This window comes from Bactrocera oleae, chromosome 4 (genome assembly GCF_042242935.1).
Source record: "Bactrocera oleae isolate idBacOlea1 chromosome 4, idBacOlea1, whole genome shotgun sequence".
NCBI classification, from domain to species: Eukaryota; Metazoa; Arthropoda; class Insecta; order Diptera; family Tephritidae; genus Bactrocera; species Bactrocera oleae.
Genome location: NC_091538.1, coordinates 53,261,854 through 53,288,245, shown reverse-complemented (window position 1 = coordinate 53,288,245; position 26,392 = coordinate 53,261,854). Strand labels below are relative to the sequence as shown.

At 31.4% G+C, this 26,392-nt stretch overlaps 1 protein-coding gene across 9 annotated transcripts in view; it reads left to right on the top strand.

Moving 5' to 3' along the window:
- Nucleotides 1-26,392, top strand: part of GLS (glutaminase) — a 55,806-nt gene that overhangs the window by 13,055 nt on the left and 16,359 nt on the right. For 4 of the 9 annotated variants that reach the window (XM_070109287.1, XM_036363223.2, XM_070109285.1 and 1 more), the window contains one exon: nucleotides 13,494-13,594. In XM_070109287.1, coding sequence (XP_069965388.1) covers nucleotides 13,494-13,594 — 101 coding nt within the window. The other 5 variants (XM_070109288.1, XM_036363231.2, XM_070109289.1 and 2 more) reach the window with 5 other exon arrangements.

Here is a 26,392-nt window from a genome sequence, read left to right as displayed (position 1 = left end):
GGCTTTTTAGAATATGAATATGTAAAAGGTAATTTTTATGCGGAAGGACTATTCAGTCTTTACTCAGCTCATAAGGCACAATATGTCAAGCGAAGCAGATACAATTTTTTATATAAAGGGTGTTTTTCTTTCAAGAATTTAGCTTTACTATAAACGCGTTTGCGCCACTATGTTTTAAAAATGATTTCGTGCATTTGACTGCCGCTGATGGGTCGAATAAATTCCGGACAAGAGGCACAATTTTCGATTATCTTTTCCATCAACTGGGGCTGCATGTCAGCAATAACGCGCCGAATATTCTCTTCCAAGGCCACAAATAAAACGCCAGCTGTGTTAAATCGCACGATCCAGTCACTAAACCTGTGTTCGTGGTCCAATATTGCTAATCTCATAGCTTTGATGCTTTGAAAATAGTTAAAAATATCTGCCAAATATGTAAATAATATTCACCGTTTATTTTTCTTGAAAAAATATCGTTAATGTATAGGTCAGAACAGACGAAGTGAACACAAAAACACATCTTTTTTGAAAACCACTTAACATGACTTAACTTCATATACTCATATTTGTACCTACTCAGGCTTTTCTGCGATTTTCGGGATGAGAAATAACAGTGTAGTGGCCAATATCCACATGGTATATACAAAAACGTTAAAGTCGACCAATTGACCTAATTGATCACTAACGCTTTAACAGATACGATCAAATCAGGAATTATAAAACTAGAGATTACGACAGTTTCGTTCCGTTACCTTTCTTTTGAATAGACAGAAAAAAACGTTGGTGACGTCATAAACTAATGAAGGTCTTCCTCTTTTTGTTAGTATGCAAATTTGAGGTTCGTTCAATTCGTATATAACATTCTCGGATTATCCTCGGGATACTGTGTTTAAATTTTAGACTTCGGCAGAGTTATACTTGTATAATGCTAAAGTAAAGATCGAATTACCAATGACAATATATTAACCTAATCTACGGTTTTTATTATATACTTCATACACAAAATTCTCAGGCGAACCATCATTCTTTAAAAAATAGCACAGCTTTCCATATGCGTTTATTCGAAACAAATGTAAGCAGTTAAATAAGTTTTAACATCATCTATATGATACAACTCGAACTGTTCGACAAATATCACCATTACAGATAAGATGAGTTCGGCTTTTCAGTTTTTAATGAATTTGTTAATAAAAACTTAAGGTTTTATGGTAATTCATTTTTAAGAAGCACAGCAAAAAGTGAAATTAAACAAAATAAAGACTTTGAAAAAATTTTGAATTTTGCTCAAAAATGAAATGATTCTCGGCGGCCAAAACTACAATTATTAACTGGCTTTATGCGGAGAGTTATATATCAAATAAACAGATTTAAACAAAAATTACTAAAACTTGTAAGGAAGGAAAGAAGGGATAATTTCGTGTGTAACCAAATATTTTATACTCTTACAACTTGCAAGAATCAAAACCCGGCAAATTCCTTCATTGATTGACCAAACTAAACGGTTAAAAGACAGGTGGAAAGACGAAAATTTTTTTACCGGGTATATTGGCGATAGAGACAGGGACGGGCTGATTGTATTTGTGTTGACATTGCTCAGGTATACTCTAGAACATATTTTGAAACAATTCAATATATGAATAATACTCACTGACCGACATGTAACTTGTTACAATAACGAAAATCATTATATGTAGTATTTGGGACTTGGGTTTAATCTATTTTGGCAATACCACATACTTCTAATAAGCCACAGACTAATAAAATGTTCTCAGGGTTTTATTTAAGTACCACACATACTACCATCACCAATCATATGAAGCGGATGTTCGAAAAAATCTTTATATTAGGTAGGTAAAGGGAAGTATTGACTCGATTCAAACCATTTTTGACAAACAGACATACATAGACATACTATTATTCAGAAAGGATCCTCTCTGAATTTCAGTTATACATATATCTCACACACTGACCGATATTTTCGGTAAAAAGTCAACTAAATGTACCGCGTTCACATTTGGTCTTTTTGGTCATAAGGTGGCATACTTTAAAAGCATTATTCGCGTAAAGTTGTATACCGATACATTAATTTTGCTTGATTTGCATACTAAAATATGAGAGAAACAGATGGAATTTAAAATTGTGTTATATGGGAAGTAGGAGTGATTGTAGTCCGATTTCCTCCATTTTGCACACTAACATAGAAATGTCAGAGGAAAGCTATACAACGAATATGGTGTAAAACGGTAGAGTAGATCCCGAGATATGGGGTTTTCTCTATAAGTGGGCAGTGTCACGCCCATTTTAAAATTTTTGTATTAGCCCCATGAAACCTTAATAATACCATCCTCGACTCGATTTGTTATGGGTGATACAAACAACCGTTAGGTGAACAAAACTAGTATACTGTTGCAAGTTGCATGTTGCAAGTATAATTAACAGACCAGCAAAAAACTCAAAATAGCATTTACATAATCCTTGAAAACAATACATAGTACGAAAATGCCCAGACGATTATTATCAACACTATTTGTTTCCTGTCACTGCGTTCAACATCTTAGCGACAAAAATTTGTTATGTTTTGCGCGTCAAATACGCCGTAAATACGTTTATTACGTGGACCTGTATGTACATACATATACTCGTATAACATGTAAATACATACAGACATGCTGTTGATTTTTGAAGATTTACATTTCAGCACACTTTGAAAATGTTGAATTGTTTCGGCGGACTCAGTATGTATTCGCGTTTACAAAAGTTCGCATTTCTTTACAAATCTTCGTCAATTTAAAATAATATAATTTAGAATTATCAAACGAATTATAATTACTGTTATTAGATATTAATTCAAATGTGTAATTGTAATTTTAAAATTGTTACTTGAACAGCAAATTGTGATTGACTTATGGTAAAAAAGTGTTGAAAAATAATTGAGTTTTGAAAAAGTTGTTATGTTGGTATGTATGGACAAATAAAGTAATGTGTCTTATTGGGGAAAAAGTTAGATTATTTGTGGGCCCAGAATAAACGTTATTAATGAATGTGAGTCTCAAAAAGTTGTTTGATGATTTTTTTTAACCATGTACATATAATATAACGGGAAAGAATTTAACTTCGTTTGCACCGAATTATATTCCTTTACACATAAAAGTTTCCAAATAAGAACTTGATCGGTCAGTTTGTATGGCAGCTATATGTTAAAGTGATTCGATCTGCACAATTTAGTCAGAAAATGTACGGTTGCCTTGCAACATATATTATATCTTCTCAAATAAAATAGTTTTCCATACAAAGATTTGATTTGGAACGATCAGTTTGTATAGTGATTCAATCTCACATTTTTATTCAAAATTTTTAAAAAAATTTTAGGCAATAAATCATGTCAATTTTCGAGAAGCTATCTTGTCAAATGAAGGATTCTTCCATACAAGCACTTGTTTCCAATCTTTCAGTTTGTATGGCAGCTATACGCTATAGTGATCCGATATCGGCGGTTCTGACAAATAAGCAGCACGTGTACAAATTTGGGATCGATGTCTCTAAAACTGAGGGATTAGGTCACGTATATACAGGCAGACAGACGGACTTGGCTAAATCGACTCAGCTCGTCACGCCGATCATTTATATTTAAAAATGTGTTGTGTATAAAGTATTAAAATATTTCCAGTTTAAGGCTAACTTGAATTTTAGCTGTCTTCAGTTCAGAAGCAACTTGTATAAAAATTAAGACTGCCATAAATATATATATATAAATAATATCAAGTAGTATAATGAAATATAAATATATACACTTAGTTTCCTCTTTCTATACATTTTAAATGCATACCAATTAGAACCTAAATATTTTAAATTTTAATTGTAGTAAATTCGATTTATCTAACTCGTACTTAAAAATTGACTTTTAGCTGTTTTGATTCATTACAGCTTGGAGAGTCGTGAATCGAACAACAACAACTGGCAACGTTTTCTTTTCTCACAAAACTGTTACATTTATTCTACCTTCTGTCCGGGCTGTCAAAGTTGCGTGTTCTTTTTTCAGAACGTTGACTTCTAACCAGAAACCAGTGCAACATTTTACAACTCAATAGGGAGGAGTTGCTTAGGCGCTATTTATTTTTAATTTTTGGTAGTTATTATTTTTAAATAAAATTTTTCTACTAATTATAATAAATCGCTCAATTTTGTTTAGCTCCATAATGGATATTGCGAATGAGTTGGTTAGCAATTTTTTTTACTTTTGTCACGTTGCATTGGAATATTTATATAATGTGTCCATATAATAAGACAACATTTTCAGCGAGAAAAGAAAACGCTATTACATTGACCAAACATTTTAAAGTGCGAAAGCGAATCGAACAAACAACTGGTATAAAACAAACATATTGATATCATGAAATAAAAGCTTTCATAGATTTGACAAAGCGTTGAAATTGACGAAACGAACAAACAGCTGGTATAAATTGCATATGCTGGCATAATTAAATAGAGATAGAATAGCTGCAAATCAGTCTCTATTTTGACTGAAAAGCTTTATTGTGGCCGTCGTTTGAAAAGTTCCTGAGAAGAGGACTAGGTAACGAGAACAGAGCATATTGATGTCATTGTTTATTACATTAGACTAAAATTATTATATAAAAAAATTAAGTGTAAAATTTAGTATATTATAATACATCACAAAAAAGATATTCTCAAGCGCTATAAATATGGTATTATTGTGATGTCTCGAAATCTTTCTCAATGCTTCAAAAACATTTAAAAAATGCAGAATTCAAAATTTTTTAAATATCCGATTCATGCTGAAACCTTTAAATAACTTTGCAAATTATTTAAATATCTTCAGTTTAATATTTTAATTATGGAAACATATGTGTGTGGGGAATATTGTTAATTAGCTTGCTAACCTCTAACATGGAAATATTAGTTTGCTAAAAAAAGGAAATGACTTCATAACTCGAATGGGCAATTTTAAGAAGTTATATGACTACATTTAGCGAATATTTGGAACACATGTACTCATTAGCAATGTTTGACTTAAAATAGTTTTCCAAAGTCGCACTCCATACTTAAAGGCAAAGCAGATAAGTATGAACTGAATCAACGTTTTGTCATACCCATTCAAAAACTAGAGAGTTAAGAATAGGCTTTTGTGCATATTCATAAATACTGGCCTTGGTTTTTATATAAATAGATCTTCTCAAAAGCTCTTTTTTTTACCAGCTATTTTTCTTTCTTAAAAATCACTTAAAGGTAATGTTCATTTACTTTTTCTTTAACTTAAATCTTTTACGGTCTACGGAGTCTTCTTTGTTTTCATTTTAACAAACACCAAGTTTCCATTAACTTATTTAAGTGGCAAATAATTCAAATTTAGCAAACACATAACAATTGCAATCTACGACAAGAAAAACAGACGTACTGCTCAAGTGATCTATTTTTACACTTGTGCAAACTATTTAGACTGCAAAGTGATTTTGTGCGAACCCAGAACTACATAGGTATACGTACATAAATAGACAATTATTTAAAGTTGTCAAAGATGTGTGAAAAAATCTGTCATTTGAAAAATATGCCTCGCACAAGGCAAGTGATAATATTTATGTGTTGTAGAACGAGCTAGTGACGGATGACTCATAAATTGAATTGGCTATAGCAATTATACTTTTTCCGTAAAATAATCACAAAACCTATTTATTACTTTTTCCACAATTTTCAATTACAGTTAATACTCTGACCAGTTTTTGTTAAATTGTCTCAAAAACGTTCAATACTGAATTACTTTCTGATATCCCTTAAATTTAGCAACAAATTTTAATCACTTGGAGAAATGCTGAGGCTGAAGTTCAAATATTTCATAGCTAAATTGAATAAGTTTGCAGTTGGTCTAAAAAAGGCTAGCTATTATATCTGTAATATTATGCCAATAAATTTAAATTATTCCAGTTGCTAGCCATCCAACGAAACGAAAACAGTTCTTGAAGAATCGTTAATGCTAGGAGTGGTTGCTATTCTATCTTCAATATATATTATGTCAGTCAATTTAATTTATACCAGTTGTTTGTTCTATTCGCTGGCCTACAAGATTTAACGAAACGAAGACAGTATTTGGAAGATTTGTTATTGCTAAAATTTTGGATCACGTGTTTTGTGCATAATTTATGTTGTTTATAAAAAATCGAAAGTATTTGAGGAATTTTCGAAGACCATTTTTATGAATTGTCAAACGCTTTGAAACTTCTAAAATCTTTGTAAATCTCCTTGAACTCTCATCACGCACAAATTACTTGTAAAAAGTTGCCACTTGTGATAGTTGAGTTTTAAAACAATATGCAAATTATTTCGTGCTTTACATTGTTATTTAAGGAAATGTTATTTAGAAAGTGTTTTTTGAAAATATCTTATTATAATGAGTTGCCACTTGACGTAAAACAAAAATTGCTTTAATCAAAATACTTTAGCAAAACTTTTTCGAAAAAAATTTTTAAACAAAGTTGCCACCTGAATGAAAATAAAACATTCTAAACTAAAAAAATCTTTCAAAATATTTAGTAAGCTATAGTTGAAAACTTGAAACAATTTCATATATCTTATATATTATATCGCATTAAACGTAGTTGTCACCTGACATCAAATAAAAATTTCTTTGCACCAAAAGAAATTTGTTAGCAAGAGTTTTCGAACAATTTTATTAAAAAGAGTTGCCAACTGATATCAAAAAATAGATTGATAAAAAACTAAAATTTAAGTTTTCGCTTATGTATACTTTATACCGGCGTTGCCACATTTCTGTACTATATACTTATATTGGTAAATATATATATTGGTAAATATAAATATAAAAATAATTTATGTTGTTTAACGGAGTAACTTGCAAAAAATTGTTAATAAGACAACAAGTTGACGTTGCCACCTGTTCGCAAATACCAACTAGTTGTAAATATAGAAATTACAATAATAAAATTAACAATTAATATTTAAAATTAAATCCAAATAGAAATAACAGCATCTGTATATTTACTTGTCATATGAAATAAAGTTTTCTTGTCAGCTCTCGGTTAGTTAATGGTTAATGGTGTGTGACTAAATACTTGCTGTGTACAAATCAAAATGAATTGGGCTCATATGTGCTTTGCACAAAACGACAACAGTCATAAGACTTGCAAATAATTAGAAATATAAATTATATACATACATATGTGTGGCTGTATGTATATCTGTACACATGACCACACACATGCTTGTATCTTCTATTTTCCTCTTTAATTATGTTTCTATTTTATAATTTGCGCCATTTCCGGTGCACTCGAACATAACGGTATATTTTTGAAAAACAAGCGTACTATATGTACATATGTAGTAGTATATATAACGGCGGTGTTTTGATTTGCGCGCAAATCTTATATTTTTATAGCGAAACTACATACGCATATATGTATGTATATGTGTGTGTATGTATGTTTACTCCTGTGCCGGTCTGCACAAGCTTAGTGTGTCAAAAGCACGAGGTAAGATTTTGTTGATCGCCTAACATTAATTCCACACAAAATTTATTATACAAACATATGTATATATGTATATGTCTGTATGTACATATCTAGATATGTATGTACTTGTATTTTAAGTTAGTGTTCCATACTCGACTTAGCAACATGCCAAATGGTCTGCAAACCGCAAGAAACGCACACATACATTTAATTTATTTATGTCTTCAACTGCAGAAACGTGATCAAAACGAACGTCAAAAAGTAAAAAAAAAAGCAACAAAAGCGTAAAACTATTTAAGAACTAGAGAGCACTCATATTAGTGGGGCAACAATTGGCAGGTACCCCGGCAGTGAAATGGAGCAAGCAACTGCTAAGCATGTGTGCCAAAAATTAAAAGCTACAATAACAAAAACAATTAACCCATTGTAGATATATAAGAGAAAAAAGGTGCGATTTTAAGAAAATAACAATTTCAAGTGGTCAGCACGCCACTTCTATACTAACACTAACACACCTATTTATTTACTTTGAGACATGTGAGCGCTCTGGATTTGAATTTATGCACATAAACAGGAATAAATATATATATATATATATATATATGTATGTTTGTCTGCATTTTCAGAAAATATTTGTATTTCATTTAATTGCACAAAGCACAACAACTTCCAGAAAAATAACTTTTACACACGCTTATGTGGTTAAATTTAGTATACAAGTATGTATAAGTATGTACACATTTTTATGCAAATATTTTTGTAAACTCTATTTGCCTTTTCTAAACACTGCCTAATTTTGGCAAAAGCAGTTGTTATTTGTTTAGACAACTTTCAGCAGCCGCGGCGAGATTTTGACACCTTTGCTTTGCACTTGTAATTATGCACAAAACCATACATACACATATATCTAAACATTTACAAGTACATATATAGTCTTGTGAACATTAGGTTTGTTAAACAATTATAGTATATATATCTATGTACATATGCATATTATGTTTAGGTAAAACACCATTTTGGTTTTGATTGAAAACAACAACTGATACATAGACACCATCATATAAAGGGTGTTTTTTTAACGTTCTCCATTGACTGCAACATTATGACTGGCTTCATTTTTGTAGAAATATGTTGTGAACCAATGATTCCATCTGCGCGTAGAGCTTAACAAACAGTTATTTTTTGAGGATACAACAGCGCGCGAACCGAACCATTATTTTGGCGATTTGCAAACGCTGTTCCGGAGTAAATCTGTTCATTAGGAAATCGCAAACCGAACTGAGTATAAATCAGCTGTCAAAAAGACTAACTCCAAAAAGAAAACCACACGTCTAAAAAAACACCCATATTATTTATACTATACAAGTATATTGAAGTTATCCTCCTCCTCACGTAGTTAAATTGTTCGAAGGCAATGATTGTGTATAGCGAAACAAAAACCGTCACGTTTGCAAATACCAACCATATTCACTATATATTTAAAGTTTAACCAATTTGAATAACTTTCTTGCATTATTTGGTAAACTTCATCTCATCACTTAAAACAAAATAGTTAGAGGGTTACCAGCTATTTAAAATGTAGCAAAATTTGCAATACAAGAAAATAATACGATAAAGGTACCTAAAGAGAAAAACTAAAAAGAGAAAATTTTGAAAATATTTTTGAGAAACGTTGCCAGATTTTTGTATGTTTTCTATTATTTAAAATTCTACAAATAATAAGTGATAAATAATAAAGCTATTCAACTAAGCATGCTCAAAGAATAATATACATCGCGGCATTTTTTAAGGGTTGCCATCATTAAAAATACAAATACATGAAAAAAATTTATGATTTAGTGAAATTATAAAAACTGAGTATCACATGTTGAGCATAGGAATATATAAGGAATATAAAAAAGGATTATAGTTAACAATATTAGAAATATTGCCACCTGTTTATATAAAAAATGTATGTTAATAAAAGTAATAAACAGCAGCTAATAAATAATATATATAAGTTTTAAACGGTTTAGAGTTCAAAAAAAAATTTTTGATAAATTATGCCATCCATTTTAATCATTACATTTGAAAAATCTATATATATAAATATTACAATATTTTCAACATTTAAACTAAAATAAATTGGTATAATATTTTAGAAAATTATTGCCACGTATTTAAAATATATAATATTAAGCCAATAAAATTGTTGAAATATATTAAAATTAACAATTTTGGCATCAAACTATAGATTTTTCACAAAAAAGATATATAAAATTAAATATCTCAAATAATGGTAAATAATTTTTATACCATGAACCGATAATATCCAGAAGAAAACGTTGAAGACCCTACAACATATATTTATAAATGATCAGCGTGACGAGCTGAGTTGATTTAGCCAAATTTACCTGTCTGCCGCTCAGTTTTCGATATCTCGATCTAAAATTTTGCGCCTTTTTTTTGTCATCATGAAACTCTTCATTATACTAACTGAAGAAAATTTTTTATTTGACGAGATATCTTCATGAACTTTAGCATATAGCTGCCTTACAAACTGACCGATCAAAATATTATGATTTGTATTTATTTGTGAAGGGTATTATAGCTTCGGTGCAACCGAAATTAACGTGTCTTCTTGTTTTTTTTTTTAATAAGTTGCATCTCTTTTAAGACCCAGTGACAACTTGTCCCTAGCGCAAAACCTTTTATATAAAAATTAGTGCACTTTACCCTTTGATCTTTGCACATTTGTTTAAAATATTTATATTATACATTCAGCTTGGTCCTTTATTTCTCTCTCGTAGTTCCTTGAGTATTTTGACAAGTTTGAAAAAAATTGAATATACATAGAAAATCCAAATAAATTATTTGTGTAGCTTTTGACACTGACATTTAGACATGGCTTTGCATCCACTCGCTGCATTTTGTTGTTTAGATGTTGTTATTTATCTGTTGTTTTTGTAGCAACTGTTTTGTAGTCGAATCTTATACTGATATATGTACATATGTAAGTTGTTGTTACTTCGCACATCATGCGAATGTGTAACACTTTATATAAAACATAAATAGATTTTTAACAAAAATGGTCGGTTCAAAATTTTTCAAATTTCTACTCAATTTCTTTTGACCTTATTTTTTATAACTATGTACATACATATATATATATATATATTATATATACATACGTATATACGAGTAAGTATTCAGATTAAAACCTCATTCATTGTTTGTGAAATCCAGGCATTTTTCATTTCATTTATCAGGACGTGCTACCCACAGAACACTTAGTAGCTGTTTACTGATGTCAACTGCAGATAAATATTATATATTAAGTCACACAATTTTTTTACCTTGTGCTATTTTCGCTTGGTGCAAAATAAAAACGCACAGTAGAGCAGGTGGTGAAATTTGGCTGCGCATGAAATTAGCACAAGAAAGAACTTGTTGATGGACTTTATTGCGATTAAGCTAAGAACATACATACTACAAGTATATGAGATAATGGAACAACCTATTCGTTTGAGTACTTAGTAACTAACTGAATATTTCTAATCTTTTTTAGAACACTCAAAAAAGAAGACTGAACTAATTTTGAAGAATTTCTCAATATTAGGTTAATTCATCAGAGAAGTTTTACAACCGATACGCTTTTATTGTTTAGCTTATTTAGTTCTTATTTATAAAAGATATTTATCAAGCAGCTTTTATTTTGATCGGTCAGTTTGTATGGTAGCTATAGGCTATAATGGTCCGATCTGAACAATTTATTCGCGGATTGTAGCAAAATCTTGAATAATAATCTTTGCCAAATTTCGTGAAGATACCTCTAATCAATATTTGCTAATCTTTGTCTCGTTGTTCAAATCTTTAGTTTCCATATTTCACTGAGGAAGTCTTGGAAGAGAATATTCTGCGCGTGATGTTACTGCTGACATACTATTCCAATTTTTGCAAAAAGTTAATAATAAGGACGATAATTTTTAAAACATAATGGGAAACCTTTATCTTTATCATAATGCTAAATTCTGGGCCATAACAATATATTATATGCGTTTAATTTCTTTTTGAACAGCAAGTGTCTAAAAAGACACCCTTTACAATAATAAAATATACACGATTTTATTGCCCTTCGCCTTGAATTTTATTTTCATTTTCACCAGGCGAAATTAAGCAAGCAATTGAAGGTCCACACTTAAATTGTGTGTATATATGTAGATCCGTCATTTTTATTTTGTATTAATAACTCAATATCGAACAATGTTACATTGTTGTTGCTTGTTTTTACATGTGCTTGTGTACTATATATAGATACATATATATATATATATATATATACATGTACTTTTATATAGATATATGCATGTATAACATACTTCCTGCTATCGCCTGTCATATTCATTACTCACTCATAACGGCACACAATAGCGTCCGTCTGATGTGATGACTTTATCGATTCATTATTGGTGTTATTGCAAAATGATAAAAGAATGATAGACAAATTAACTTAATTGTTGGACAGCAAACAAATTGGCAGTAAGCGTAAAAATGATTTCAAATGATATGAGGATGACGAAAAGATGGAAATATGTATTGTAATTTAGGTAGAATTTTTTGATGTTGGCAGGTATTGTCAAAACAATGAGCTTTTGAGAAATCTTCGCTTAAAATACATCAACTGTGTAAATCTGTTATCGGATTAAATTAGGACTTATTTCACAACAGCTGTAGAAAGAAAGCATCTAAGATCGAGTTCTATGGTAAACTCAAGTTTCTTATAAAAAATTATTTTAGTTTTCTCCCCTCCTGCTAAGACTTATTGCAGTCATGAAATCTTAATCAGTCATCTCAAAACTTGTTTCAACAATTAAACAAGTAAACCCCTAAAAATATTTTCAAAAATTGTATGTGACCTAATTTAAATACCACACAGCCTTAAAGTGGTAGTGACAGTGGCAGATCCAGAATTTATTTCTGGGGGGTTTCTCTTCCAACATATTTTTAATCTTGATATTACTTCGTAAATTCTTCTGAGTTTGAATTAAAATCTCTGATTGACACCCTAGTCTCCCCGTGGTTCCGCCACTTGGTAGTGATGTATTCAAATAATATCCAAAGCTTTTTTCACTCATAGTGGTTACTTTTTGGTATTTACTCCAATCTGCGTTTTGAAAAAATCGCCAAGGCAAGCATATAATCGTCATAATATCAAAGCCACTCTGTTTTTTTTAGTGTTTTAAGGGTCTTGAGGGCTTTTTCTTCAATGAATACAATTGCAACACAGTTTATTACTCCAAAATACGTTTAGCATTTTTGATATACCACAAGCAGATCAGTCTCAGCCAGAAACGAACATAGTTGCCCAATTCGACAAACTTTAAAGAATTACGAATCAAACAAATAACTTGTATAAATAAAAAAAATACTAGACAACCTTACAGCTATCTAAATATAAATTGGCAAAAAAAATATTTTTTTAGTTATTTTATATAATTTTCACCGACTCAACCACTCTGCACTTGTTGCTTCTTTCAAAGTACTTAGTCGCGCCAAAAAAATATTTTTTATCTCATGACATTTTTTTTTACTTGCATTACAAACCTGCTAGACAACCACGATGACCTATTTGACATTTAACCTCTGGCGGTAATGTGCACAAATTACAGTAATCGGTAATCGGCTTAGACAGGGCGCGACTCGCAACACTTTTGCTCTTTTTACAAATTACAAAGCAAGAAACACAAATAAGTAGTTAAGAGGGATGAAAGCAAGGAAAACATAAGCAATTTTCTTCTGCACCACAGACAGACATAGACAAGCATAAGTACATATATAATGAAATATATATTTTTAATACAGGTCCGTCTACAAGGGTTTTCATATATAATTATTTTTATATATTATATACAATATATATATTTATGTACATATACAATATATATATGTATGTACATATGTATATATTATACAGTTGTTTGTAGATATCAAATTGCATTTAATCATTATTGTAATTTCCTCTGTCTTTTGCAGAAACGCCTACGCGCCGCACCATTGTTAAATCTAGTGTTTGCCAATCGGAAATTGTCCTTTTACGATACCAGTCACACTCCCGGCAGAGATGACGGCATGCGGTAAATATACTATATATATATATGTGTATACACATATTAATATGAACATTAAAAATATTCAGAACATTTTACCTAATGTTTGCGTTGGGTTTACAAAGAACAACAAATATCAGTTTCGTTTAATACTAATTTATAAATAAACAAAGCTTTAGCTAATACAAAAAAAAAACTCTTTTAAAGCGAATAATGCAACTAATATTGCAGTTAAAAAAAAAAAATAAGCTAAACTTTGTTGATATCATTTTTTTTTTGTTGTGTTGTATTATTATTATTTTTAATTGCTTGCTTTCAAATTGTTTGTCGTTTGGTGTGCGAGTTAATATTAATAAAATGTTTTTCTTGTCGCCAATGGTGCTGTGATGTCACGCTGAATGTCTACTGAGTCCAACTTTACCCTAAAAATGCATTATTGCTTAGCTCTAAGGCGGAATTAAATAAATTGTAAATACAAAACTATATAAAACAGTTATAATTGTATATATAGGCGTATATATTTAAGTCCACAAATGTATTGCATAGTTTTAGGCGATTATGGCATTTTTTTAGAACATTGTAAGACTGGATGAAAATAAGAGTTACAAAAATTTCCAAAAACTAAAAGGGTATCGACAAAATTTTTATGAAAAGCAATATGATTCCCTAGATAAAAGTCACCTACTATGTAAGTATACATACATATATAGGTGTATAAGTTGTCCGAGGATTTATAGGTGACTTTTGTCTAGGGAAGACCTATATAGCGGCCTTGAACTCGAATTTTAAGCTACCAACCGACTTAAATTATATTCGCATTAAGAGGCTTTTGACACTATAGTAATTTAACTGCCAATGAATGAAACAACTCATCATCAAAAGGGGTCTGTAAGGAAGATATATTTTTTTAGTGTTAATTGTTTATTGTTGAAAATATCCTTACTGTTTTAGTATGGACTTAATCTCAATATGAAGTCAGGGATTATTCGTATGGCAAATTTGTTTACCGTTTCAAAATTTATAGTTCAGCTCAATTCAAATAAAAAATTGTGTATGACAAATTAAGCTAAATTAACACAGGTTAGGTAAATAGACTGTTTTTTGTGAGGTCACGAATAATCACACATAGACAGCTAGAGATGCACGTCCATTGTGATGCCCAGAACTCCTAGAGATGGATCACAAAGGCGCCTAGAGCCTGCCACAAATTTATTGAGGCGGCTAATATTAACCGTAGAAAGTATGACAAGCGAGATGCTAGTCTAATGAAAGCTGGATAGTGGAGGAGAATGTTTTTAGATGTTTCTACCTCATCATCCTCATTACAGTTTTGACAAATTGAGTCTTTCAAAATCTTTAACCTCACCGCGTGAATGTCAATGGGACAGTGTGCAGTTAGAACACCTATCATTGCGGCGATGTGAACTTTGCTAAGAGCTAGCAGTTCAATGAAACTTTTACGTTCCACTCTGGACCAGAAGGCTTTAGCAACCCAACAAGTACTTGTTGCTGACCAACGTTTGCTGAGCTCGCGTGAAATCCATAGATCCACCGCCCGACTGAAACCTTTGCATTTTGGTAAGTGTGCTCTTTCTGGCAAGCTCCGCTGTGGTCAGGCAGCCAGCCAAGCTTAATATGGAAGTAGCTTGATGCTATTGCTAGTAAGATCATGCACGCCTTGACTAGCTTTGAGCTCACTGTTAGTGATTTTGTGCAGATTAGGAAATGAACTTAAAAAATAAGTGTTTCTAATACTTAAAATTAAGAAATATACTGACTGACAATATATATTTATATTTATATATATATATAATATATAATTACTACAATTACAGTTCGGTTATCCAAGTTCCACCTTACCTATCTCAGAGAAATATCTGGGAACGGCAAGCAAGATCGGTTACCATCAGCAGTGTTGCCAAGTTGAAAAAAAAAATCATATTATATATATATTATCTATAACGAATTTAAAATCAACTATTCGGAATAAAAATCTAATTATAATAGAAAACTGCAAACATTTTTAATTTGTCTTAAGTCACATGCCAATTTTGGCACTTTCAATGGCATAACAACGTTCATTCAATCAATTTATAGTTTAATTGATTTTGCCAGCTATTCTGCAATACTATAAGAATTCATTATTTCCATGAAGATATTGTATGAAATGCGCAAATATTTAATAGATAAATATTAAATAGAATGCGCTGTCAAGCTTGATTGATTGATTGCAAGTACCCCATATTAAGCAAAGCAAACGCCTTGATTGATGCGGCAATCGGTAAACTACTGAAAGTCACAGAAAGTGATACCTTTTTAATGAAATATATATATACAAGTATATCGCATATACAGATACTTAATGCATCTTCTCAAACACGCCGCGACTGCGTGTAACTATTGGGAATATTCCAAGGTAGATATTTCAGGTGATAGACTCATGTATAGACAACGTGCAATGTGCGACTCATATGCTTTTCATAACTTTGAGCTAATTTTAAGCCGGGATTTATTTTTATACTTAACACATTTATAAATAAAATCAAAGTGTTCAAAAATAGATAGACTTGACACTATAGCTTAGCGACTTGGCGAAAACACTGCTATTTGTAGCAGCTCTCTAAGCGGCAGCAAATAATCTTACCAAAAGCAAATATTTTTTTGGTGGCACTAAGCGCCTGACTCGGATCAAATCGTGCGAAATTATTTCTTTGTCCAACAGCAGCGTTTATTGCTATTCAAATTGTAGCAATACAACAACATTATCGGACAGACGGAAGTGTAAACTTTGAAACTTGGGTTATAGGGTACATAAAATAGCAGCGGTTGTATAAACTTTTTATATCCAGAACGGGATATATGTAATTTTCCACGAAGTTTGCAACACACAGAAGACAACGTCTCAAACCCTGTTAAATATATATACAAATGATCATTGTGACCAGCTGAATCGATTTAGTCATGTTCGTCTGTTTGTTTGTATATACGCGAACTAATCCTGCAGTTTTTAATATATCGATCTGAAATTTTGCACACTTCCTTTTTTTCACAAAAATATATTAACCCACTGTAGGATATAGCTGCCACTGAACGGTCAAAACAAAAAAGCCCCTGCAGGAAAAACTCTTTTATTTGATCGTTATTGTGCAAGGCTGTGGTACAATCTTCGAATTTATTGTTCAGATCGAACCATATAGCACATAACTGTCATATTGTACAAACTGACCGATCGAAAATCAAGTTTTGTTAAGGGTATTACAAAGGGTGTTTTTTTTTTGTTTAGACATGTGGGTTTCAAGAAGAAATAAAACGCATATAATTTAATGTCATGACCAAGAATTTTGCTTTATTATAAAAAAAGGGTTGCCATTATGTTTTAAAAATGACTTCGAGCAAGTGACTGCCGCGGCTGCGTCGAATAAGTTTCAGCCGAGAAGTACAATTTTAAAACACTTTTTGCAGCAGTTTGAGACCGTATGTGGGCAATAACGCACCAAATATTATTTTCCCTGTATGCCGTCCCTGAGGATACGCATTATCCACTTAAGTAAACGAGGTGCGAAACCGATCCATTGTTGCTCGAATTACCGGCTTTGCTGGGTGATTAACATATGTCGACTGAATATTGAACGCAGCGCGCGATGCGTTCGCAAACCGAACCATTATTTACACAATTTGAAAACGTTGTTCCGGAGTAAGTTTGTGTGTTATGAATAAGCAAGCCGCACTGTGTATAAATCAAATAACAGCTGTCAAAAAGACCAACTCGGAAAAAAGTTGAAAAAAATTATGATAAAGAAAACTCATACGATTGTGAAAGTAATTTTTTTTTTTATTAAGTAATCAGCGAGGCTCACTCAATATCAAACAAACCACTGTAATCTGCTAGGTAGTTGAATTGCAGATCAGCTATTGCCTCACCTAACGACAGCAAGCGGCAATCTGTAGCAGCAGCCGTACGTCAAAATTGATAACGGCACGTGCATTCAATTTGTAAACAAAACACTCACTATTTTTAGAATAACTCAGTGTGTGAATAAATATTTTTGACAATTTAACATGATTATAAATTTAGAACAAAGACCTGCGCGAGAGACTTTACTCATATTCGGGAATTATTTGTTATATAAAAACCTATAACTTTTTTGAACCGCAATACACTTGATAACACGGCGTAATAATGACTATCAAGTTGTTTTTAATTTGGGCCTTAAATATGTTTTCTTTGTTGCCTGGCATATTGTGTTGCCCATAAATCTTATTTATCGGGGTTTTGGAATAACAAAACAATAATAAGGATGTTGTGCTGTGGCTGTTGCAAAAACATGTTGTGGCTTTGATACAATTACTAAAAATTAAAAAAAAAATGTATTTCTAAAAAGTATTGTTTTCAAATCAAATATTTTGCGAAATAATTAACGTTTCAAATTAACACAGTACACGCGAGTAATCACAGTTGCTATGGTTTTGAACATTTGTAATTAACTAAAGGAAAATATTTGCTCTATTGATTGGTTAATACGAAGGATTTGTTTAAGTAATTTCACAATATTGAGAAATAACTTTAAATAATGTTTAAACAATTAGAAGTTTTATAATAATTATATATTATAATATATATATTAATTAATACTGAAGAAACGTGCATGAAAAACGTGCAGTAAACTTTTAGTTATATTGAGAATAGTACTAATATTGTTTCAAATTTTGAGAACACTTATTAAAAAATATTCTTAGTGACGCAAATTACTTTAGTTTATTATAGCAGTTAATATTTAATGTTATTGAAAATAGTTATCTTTTATTTACATTTTCGAGAACAGAGAATTTATACACTAAATATATAACAAAAACTATTCTTAATTGAGTCGATTAAGTTCCAAAATAGGTATTTATTTAATAGTTAATAATCAAGACTATTTTGGTTAAATCTTTAGTCTATATCCAAAAAACTTAAATTTTCACTGCAATTTTTGTAAATTAAACCCTATTTGTACTTATGCAACAGCTGCTACAGATTATAATAGTTTTGTTTACCTAACGTTTGTTTATATAACCTAAAACTAATTTTAATAGATATGGAGTTATAAATATGTATATAAATAATCAGGATAAAGTGATGAGTTTAAATTATTAAATGCAATAACTAAGCCGCAAATTAAGATACAAAATGGTCATTGGATACAATGAATCGCAACAACGAGGGGCAACAGCAGTTTGAAAATCTTTAAAAAGTGGTCGTGGCCCAGCCCTTTAAGAGGTTTCATGTGTATATATCCCAAACTATTAAAAGCTACAAGTATGCCACTGAAATTTGCGCGGAAAAAATCCATTTGACAGTTCTTACGACAGTGTGAAAAAGGGTAAAATCAAATGGCAACCACGCCTACTCCCTTTATTACGGTTATGTTGAAAACTACTAAAACTGCGCTTACTCACTGAACAAACGCGCCATATTAAATTTCACAACCAAGTTGGTAGAGGGCTTTACAGAAGCAGCTTTAAAAATTGCAAATTCGGCATGGCACCGTCCACCACTAGGTAATAGTCTACATCTCAGAAACTGCTTAATCAATTTCAACAAAACTGATTTGTGCGATCATCTCAACATTCCTATTATACGACGGGCGAAATCAGATTATTTCTTCTATACAACTAATTTTCAAATTCCTTTTGACTTTTGCATTTTACGTTATGCAAATAAAAGATAAAGAATAAAACTTTGCAAAATAGTGCTCTAAAAGTATTTCATCTTACGCCCGTAAATATTCGAAATTCGAATATAACTTTTCAAGGACCCTCATACCAAATATGTGGACGCCAATGAATATAGCTAATTTTTTACCGAACTTTTCGGTCAATGTGTGAGATCTAGTATTAAAACCCGATGAGAATAATTCTGTGACGACAACATGCCATTGTGCTAATAATGGGTGAAATCGGGTCAATACTTCCCTTAATTCCCATATATATAATATACATACAAATTTTCGAACTTCCTCTTGACGTTAAACCGCATAGTCGATCAATATGTAGGCAATCTTACCGAAATACAAAAATAATCTTTTTTTAATGGCAATGTATCCTCTTGCCAAAAATGGACAAACTCAAGGCAACAGTGCCCCTCTTCCGCATATACCTAAAATTCGGTATTTCAAACATACGATTGACTTTATATCTTATATCGTATATAAATTAAACTGTGATTTTTCTTAATGGCATTATTTCTGGTAATCATATGTCTTAATACCAAAACTAGGTAAAATCAGTTCAAAATATTCCGTAGCACCCATATACTTTATATAAGAAAATTGAATAAGAATTTCAAACTTCCGGCTGACTTTTTTTTTTGCAAGTTGCGAGAGTATAAAATGTTCGGTTACACCCGAACTTAGCGCGTCCTTAGTTTTAGAAGTTTTCAACCTAAATTGAAATTATGATTTTCACACTATGTGAGACGGTGTTAGAATAACTTGTGCTCAGAATAGTGGGTTGATATAGCTTTAATGGCTTGCGAAATATTTATATTAAATCTTATAAAAAGTTAAGTCAGCTCACTTTTTAAATCTTTTAAATCATGAAACCAAAATTTTTAATATTGTATTATATATAATTTTATTCCAAATATACATATATACTTGTATGTATTTACTATATATGTATACGAATTTATAGTAGAAAACTTATATGCCTGTATGAGCACAAACTGAAGACTAACAGGTTACTAAGATGACCGAAATAAATGTTAGTAAAATAAAAAACTTAAGAAAAAAGCTCTTCATAGCTAATCGTAAGCATACATATGTATATCCTAGGCATGTATGTATGTTTATATTCATAAACGAATAACATTGTCTCATTTGCTTATATAATTACATTATCATAAAGTTTGTAAAAAACTTGCTTTAAAACCGCTACTCATGCGCTTGAGCTTATTATTGGCAGAACCTCAGTGCTTTAGGTACGCCACCAGGTCGTATGAGTAACCAATGTGAGTCTTCAAAATTTCATTAAACTTTTTAATATACGAGGCTCGTGCATATCTATTTAAACATACACAAAATATATTACCACAGTGTATGGTATATATATACATACACACATAAAAATAATACAACTCATCTTTTACTCACGTTTGGCTGCCAGCTCTAATCATATTGGGTGATTTTTTCAATTTCATGCTAATAAAGAGTTAATAAAAGCGAATACAATGCAAATACAAGCTGCAGTTAAGCGATAAAATTTATTTTGAGTGTACGAAAGTGTGTGTTATACGCAAGTCTTGTGTGTTGTTAAAAAATTAAAAAACATTAAAAAATTAATATCAATTAACATATTTATTCGAAAAATTTGAAAAATACACAAAGAGAAGTAAAAATTGCCAACTAAAACGCCTATAAAATTCAAGTTCGGACTTTTGAATATAAAGTCTGCAGTGGATAACACGAGTGAACGATATCAGTTGAGTAGCGCAAGAAAAGCGGTGCCTGTTACTTGGGAAAAATAAAAAATAACTTGAAATTTTCACAAAAACTTCAAAAATTCGTGTGTGTTAATTTTTGTTTTTATTTTCATAATAATAATCAATTGCGGTAAAATAAAAATGGATGTTATAAGTTTAGTTGACGAGTTCGCAGTGACGGGACGCGATTTCCATAGTAAATATATTGACTCGCGCACGGAATCTTATGAGAATCTCAACGTTCTAGATAATTCTTTAAAAGTGATCAGCGCCGAAATGCTGAGTGACAAAGCGCTTGCTCAGGAATTGGATAAAAACGAGAATTTAGAATTGAATCATTATGATGAAGCTGTGCTGACCGAATTGGTGGAAGGCATTTGCATGCAGCAACAGAAGTCGACTTTTGTCAAAATCGTGTCCAAATATTTGAGGTAAATTGCTGAAAGTGTTGTTGTTGTTGGAGAAAAAATTTCGAAAGAGCATTTTTGTAGTATACATATCGGAGTGTAAAAATAAAAATTATTAAAAAACAAGAAAAATGTTAACTTCGGCTGCACCAAAGCTATATACCCTTCACAAAAAAAAAAGTTTTCCATACAAAAACTTGATTTTGATCGGTCACTTTACATGACAGCTATAAAATATCAGCTATCTTTGAAGATTGTAAGGCTGTCTTGGATAACAATCTGTGCCAAGATATCTGGTCAAATAAAAAACTGTTCCGTAGAAGAACTTTAGTTTGATCGTTCAGTTTGTACGGCAGTCTGCCGATAATTGTCCGATCTGTTCAGAGAATATAACCCTGTGCGGGAAAATAATTGATACCTAATTTCGTGAAGATATCTTATCTAGTAAAAAAGTTGTTTATAAAAGGGCTTGTTTCTTTCTGGACGTTACAAATCTCATGGCTTACCTTTGTGTGGCTCTATGGTATGTGGGATGTCTAGAAATCGAATTTAATTTTTTTTCGTGTTCATAAATGAGATATTTTTATATTTTTTGTCCGCAAAAGTATGTATTGAGGTTAAAAAGTGTTTAAATTAATTATTCAAGGATTTGAGACATTTTTTGGTGTGTGTCTTTGCTAAAATATGTAAAGTTAAGTATTGCGCCTAAATGTAGGCCAAGTAATTTTTTTTGGCAAGTAACGGACTTAAACTGAGCTGTCCTTAATGTTTAATGGGTGACCCTTATACATGTACAAATGTATGACAAAATTAATGAATGAATAAAAACTCCACAAATTTAGCGTAACTCCTAAGGAAGTTTAAAAACAAAACTGAGCAAAACGAATATATAATAAATAAATTGTTTAAAAATATGCGATAAATCTCAGTTTTTTAAAAAACAATACACAGCTGCAATTCTGAACCTAATCTTATCAACATAAACATCCTTCAATAAATCCAGATGATTATATTTTGGCACGTGTCGCCGATTTGCTAAAGACAAAGGTCTACCCACTTTTTCGCAATACATTTTCGAAACAATCAAATTTTTATATCTTTTATAAAAAATATGGAATCTTAAGTAACAGCAATTTATAAGCAAATATAGAAATACCTAGATCTATTAAAACAATTTTAAACTTAATAATGAAAAATCAGCTATTTTTGGAGACGCTTTTCTTTATCTTTATGGTCTCCATAATTGAAAAAATGCTTACTGTATGGTTTTACAGTTTAGTAGCCTACTAACCAGACTTCGTACTCGTGCAGGCAATGCGTTATTCTTAAATTTTATTTGCCTCGTCTGATTAGATAAAATTTGTGACTCAAACCGAGTTCTGCACTTTATTTTCTTATTGCACCGCCCATAAATATTTGTACTACCTGTTTCGTCACACACATACACAGATATATGGAAGATAAACTTGAACTGTTTTTTTTTTTTAATGAGATAACACGGCTAGTCATCGAACAGCTAACCTGTAAAGCTCGAACCTATTTTTGCTTACGTAGTTTCAAGTTCATGGAAATGTTGATGGTTGCTGCAGTTAGGTCTTTTGATATAGACTATAATAACTCATCAGTTGTTCATCAGTTTGTTATTAACTTAATTGCTTATTATGCAATTTTTCTGGACATTTCTTCTTTAACTCAATTTGATTTTTAATATCAGTAGAGTTTTACTACAGTTTAAGGTCTTTTAAAATAAGGTTGCGCTGCAGAACAAAAAATAATGTAATTTTTAATATGATATTATATCATTACCAAAGCAGTGTGTGAATAGATAATTAGTAATTTCTTCAGACAAAGCTTGAAGACCGTTTTTACGGCGACCGAGTTTGCTTACCCGAATCGAACGCAATTTATATCCGCCGATGCACTATTCTTTTCTATCTTCTACACCTTACTTCAACTTATTTGTCTTTGAAATTCATTTGCTAATTCTGGTAGATCTTTCTAGGAAGTTCGCACCAACTTTGTTTCCATTAATACACTGGCTGTGATAGAAAAGAGCACAAAAACGAACTGAGGTGGAGATTGGATCTTTTGGGAACTCGTTTGCACTTATCTTATAAAATAAATGAATTTTGTAAATGGCAGCTTTTACATAAAACACTTTAACAATATATAACTTGGACAATTTATTCTTGAAGTAAAGGAGAAGAAATCGAATTGCTGTCTTAGGCTTTATGAAACATATATTTGAGTGTATAAAAAAACAAGTCCGAACTTTAACAAAATGTTATTTTCGCTTTCATCGAAGCTTTGATACCTTTCCCATATACAAAAGATTCCATTCAAAAACTTCATTTTGATCGTTTAGTTTGTATGAGAGCTATATGCTATAGTGATCCGATATCGGCGGTTTCGTTAAATGAACAGCTTCTTGGGGAGTAAAGTACCGTGTGAAAAATTTTAGATCGAGGGACTAGTTCGCGTATGTACAGAGAGACGGACAGACAGACATGGCTAAGTGGACTCATATCATCATGCTGATCATTTATATACAGATTTTAGAGGGTCTCCGACGTTTCTTTCTGGGTAGTACAAATTTTGTGTCAGTTTTGATATACCCTGTTCAGGTATATATCGACATTTTCATACAAAATGCTGGCTACTAGGTCAATCTACGGAGTCACCTCTTTCAAAAGAGCCTCGATGGACGACGGTGATTCCAGGAACCAGAGCTATCCGAAACAAAATAATACATGGGGTCTTAATCTTAGATAAGACTTGTTACTGCAAGTTAATTATACGTCCTGCGAAAAGGGCGGAATTTTAAAAAGAATTGAATTTTTTACCGAAAAAATGAGCAGAAATTTGTTAAAAAATAAGTTATTTTTTTATTGCGAAGCTACAGTAAAAATATAAAATACACATGTGCGATAGCTTTCGAGTACTATCCTCGTCCGTTTTGGGCAATTTGGGTAGTATGGAGGAACGCATTTAAGGTTTTATGTAGTGAAGCTGGCTGACACGAACGCTTTAGCACCTTACAGCTGATTAAACGAGGTAAAATTTTAGCTATTCGGCCAATCCTTGACTGGCCTTCTTTACCAATTTCGGACATATTGCACTTGTTGTAATTATTAATATTGGTGATAAGAAATATATGATAGATAGATCCAAGTTATACAATGTTTTGAACGTCTCGACATTACAGCGAATTAAGCAGAGCAACATTTTTTCGCTATTTTAGGATCATGAAATGTAGCCAAAAAATGTAATATTTTGAAAATTGTAGACGTGCTTAACCAACCAAGTCAGCTGCTTTCAATTAGTATGGCGCTAAACAAGCATAAGCCATTTTCAGTCTAATTCTTTTATTGCAAAATCTAAAAATAGCATTATATTGCTCCCATTGCACGTTTGCAAATATTTCCATTCTGCAAAAAGTAAATACAAGCGATGGTTATATTTATATTATTTGAATAAATATGATATGCGATTTTTCTAAAATAATATATTCTGCGTAAAAACAGCTTGCACGCTTACCATATGTCTAACAATAGATCTTATATCTAAAGCGGTTTAAATATATATCTATACCTGTATATATAATATGTATATAAATTTCACAAGCAAATATTTTGTGCAAATGGTTAAAAACACTTAAGTAGTTTAAGTACTAAAATATTAAATACTTAAGCAAATATTATGTAGATTATCTGCCATCTAATATATCACTATCTATTTCTTAATAATTTCACCAAGATGCGCTAATTAACACCTTTCGCCGCGCGCAAACAAAAACCGCTGGCAAACGCTAATAAATATTTATTAAAATCTTAACATTAATAAAAGTGTTGTTAATTTGATACAAAAACGCCGATAAAAAAGCGGCTAGGAGAGACGCGTAGTGTTGAATCGCAGGTGAGTGGCGCGCACGAGTCTCACGCTTGCGGAGCGGAGGGTTGGGGTCGCTTTACACTACGGTTTAGAGGGTTGTCGAAGGCTAGGCAGGGGCACGTGCGATTTTGCTTGTTATGCCGATCACAAATCTGCTATATAATTGGTGTACAACGTGGACCTGCAAGTCACTAGCGCGCGTTCAAGCTGACAGAGCACAAGTGCAAATTCATAAGCGAACAATATTTGGTGATTTAATAAATTATAATAAATCAAAATACGATTAAAAGTACTCAGTGTTAATTAGAAATTGAGAATATCATTGATTAATAGCAATTTAATAAGAGTTTTTAACAAAAAGTTGTTTGAGTAAATAAACAGTCGCGCATACGCCATGGAGGTCCAAAGCAGTGCAGTTGAGAATTATAGCTTTGTTGGTGTTGATTTTAAGGACAAGGATACGTTGAATTTAAGCTCAATTGAAGAGGAAGCTTACGCAAAGAGTGATAGTGAGAGTGATGTGGGCATTACGATTGTGATTAAGAAAGTGAATGATGATGGAGAAGAGTCCTTAATTGACATTATACCAACAACTAATGAAACATGCGCTGAAACTGAAGCGAAAAATCAATTGGAGAAAAAAGTGGAAGAAGCTAAGGAACTGCAAGAGACCACACAAATTATCGAGGAAATTATCGAAGGCGTAGCGCTAAATCATAGGCGTGGCACCATTATACGTACCATATCGGCAATCATAAGGTAAATGCTACGCGGCAAGCTAAACAAAGCAAGCAGTTAATAGTAATAAAATATAAAAATATATATAAAATAATAAAGGAAGAAAAACCATAAAATTATATATCAATTATAAATGCAATAAAGTCAAGGGCATAAAAAATGAATAAAAAAGTTAAAGTAAATAAAAATTTTGCATAAGAACAATAACAATAAATTAAAAGATAATAAACAGCAACGCATATATATTAGTGAGGTGTAGAACTTATGAAAAGTGTATATGTTTGTATTTGTAACAACGTGTTACCCGTTTAATACGCTAAACAGTTT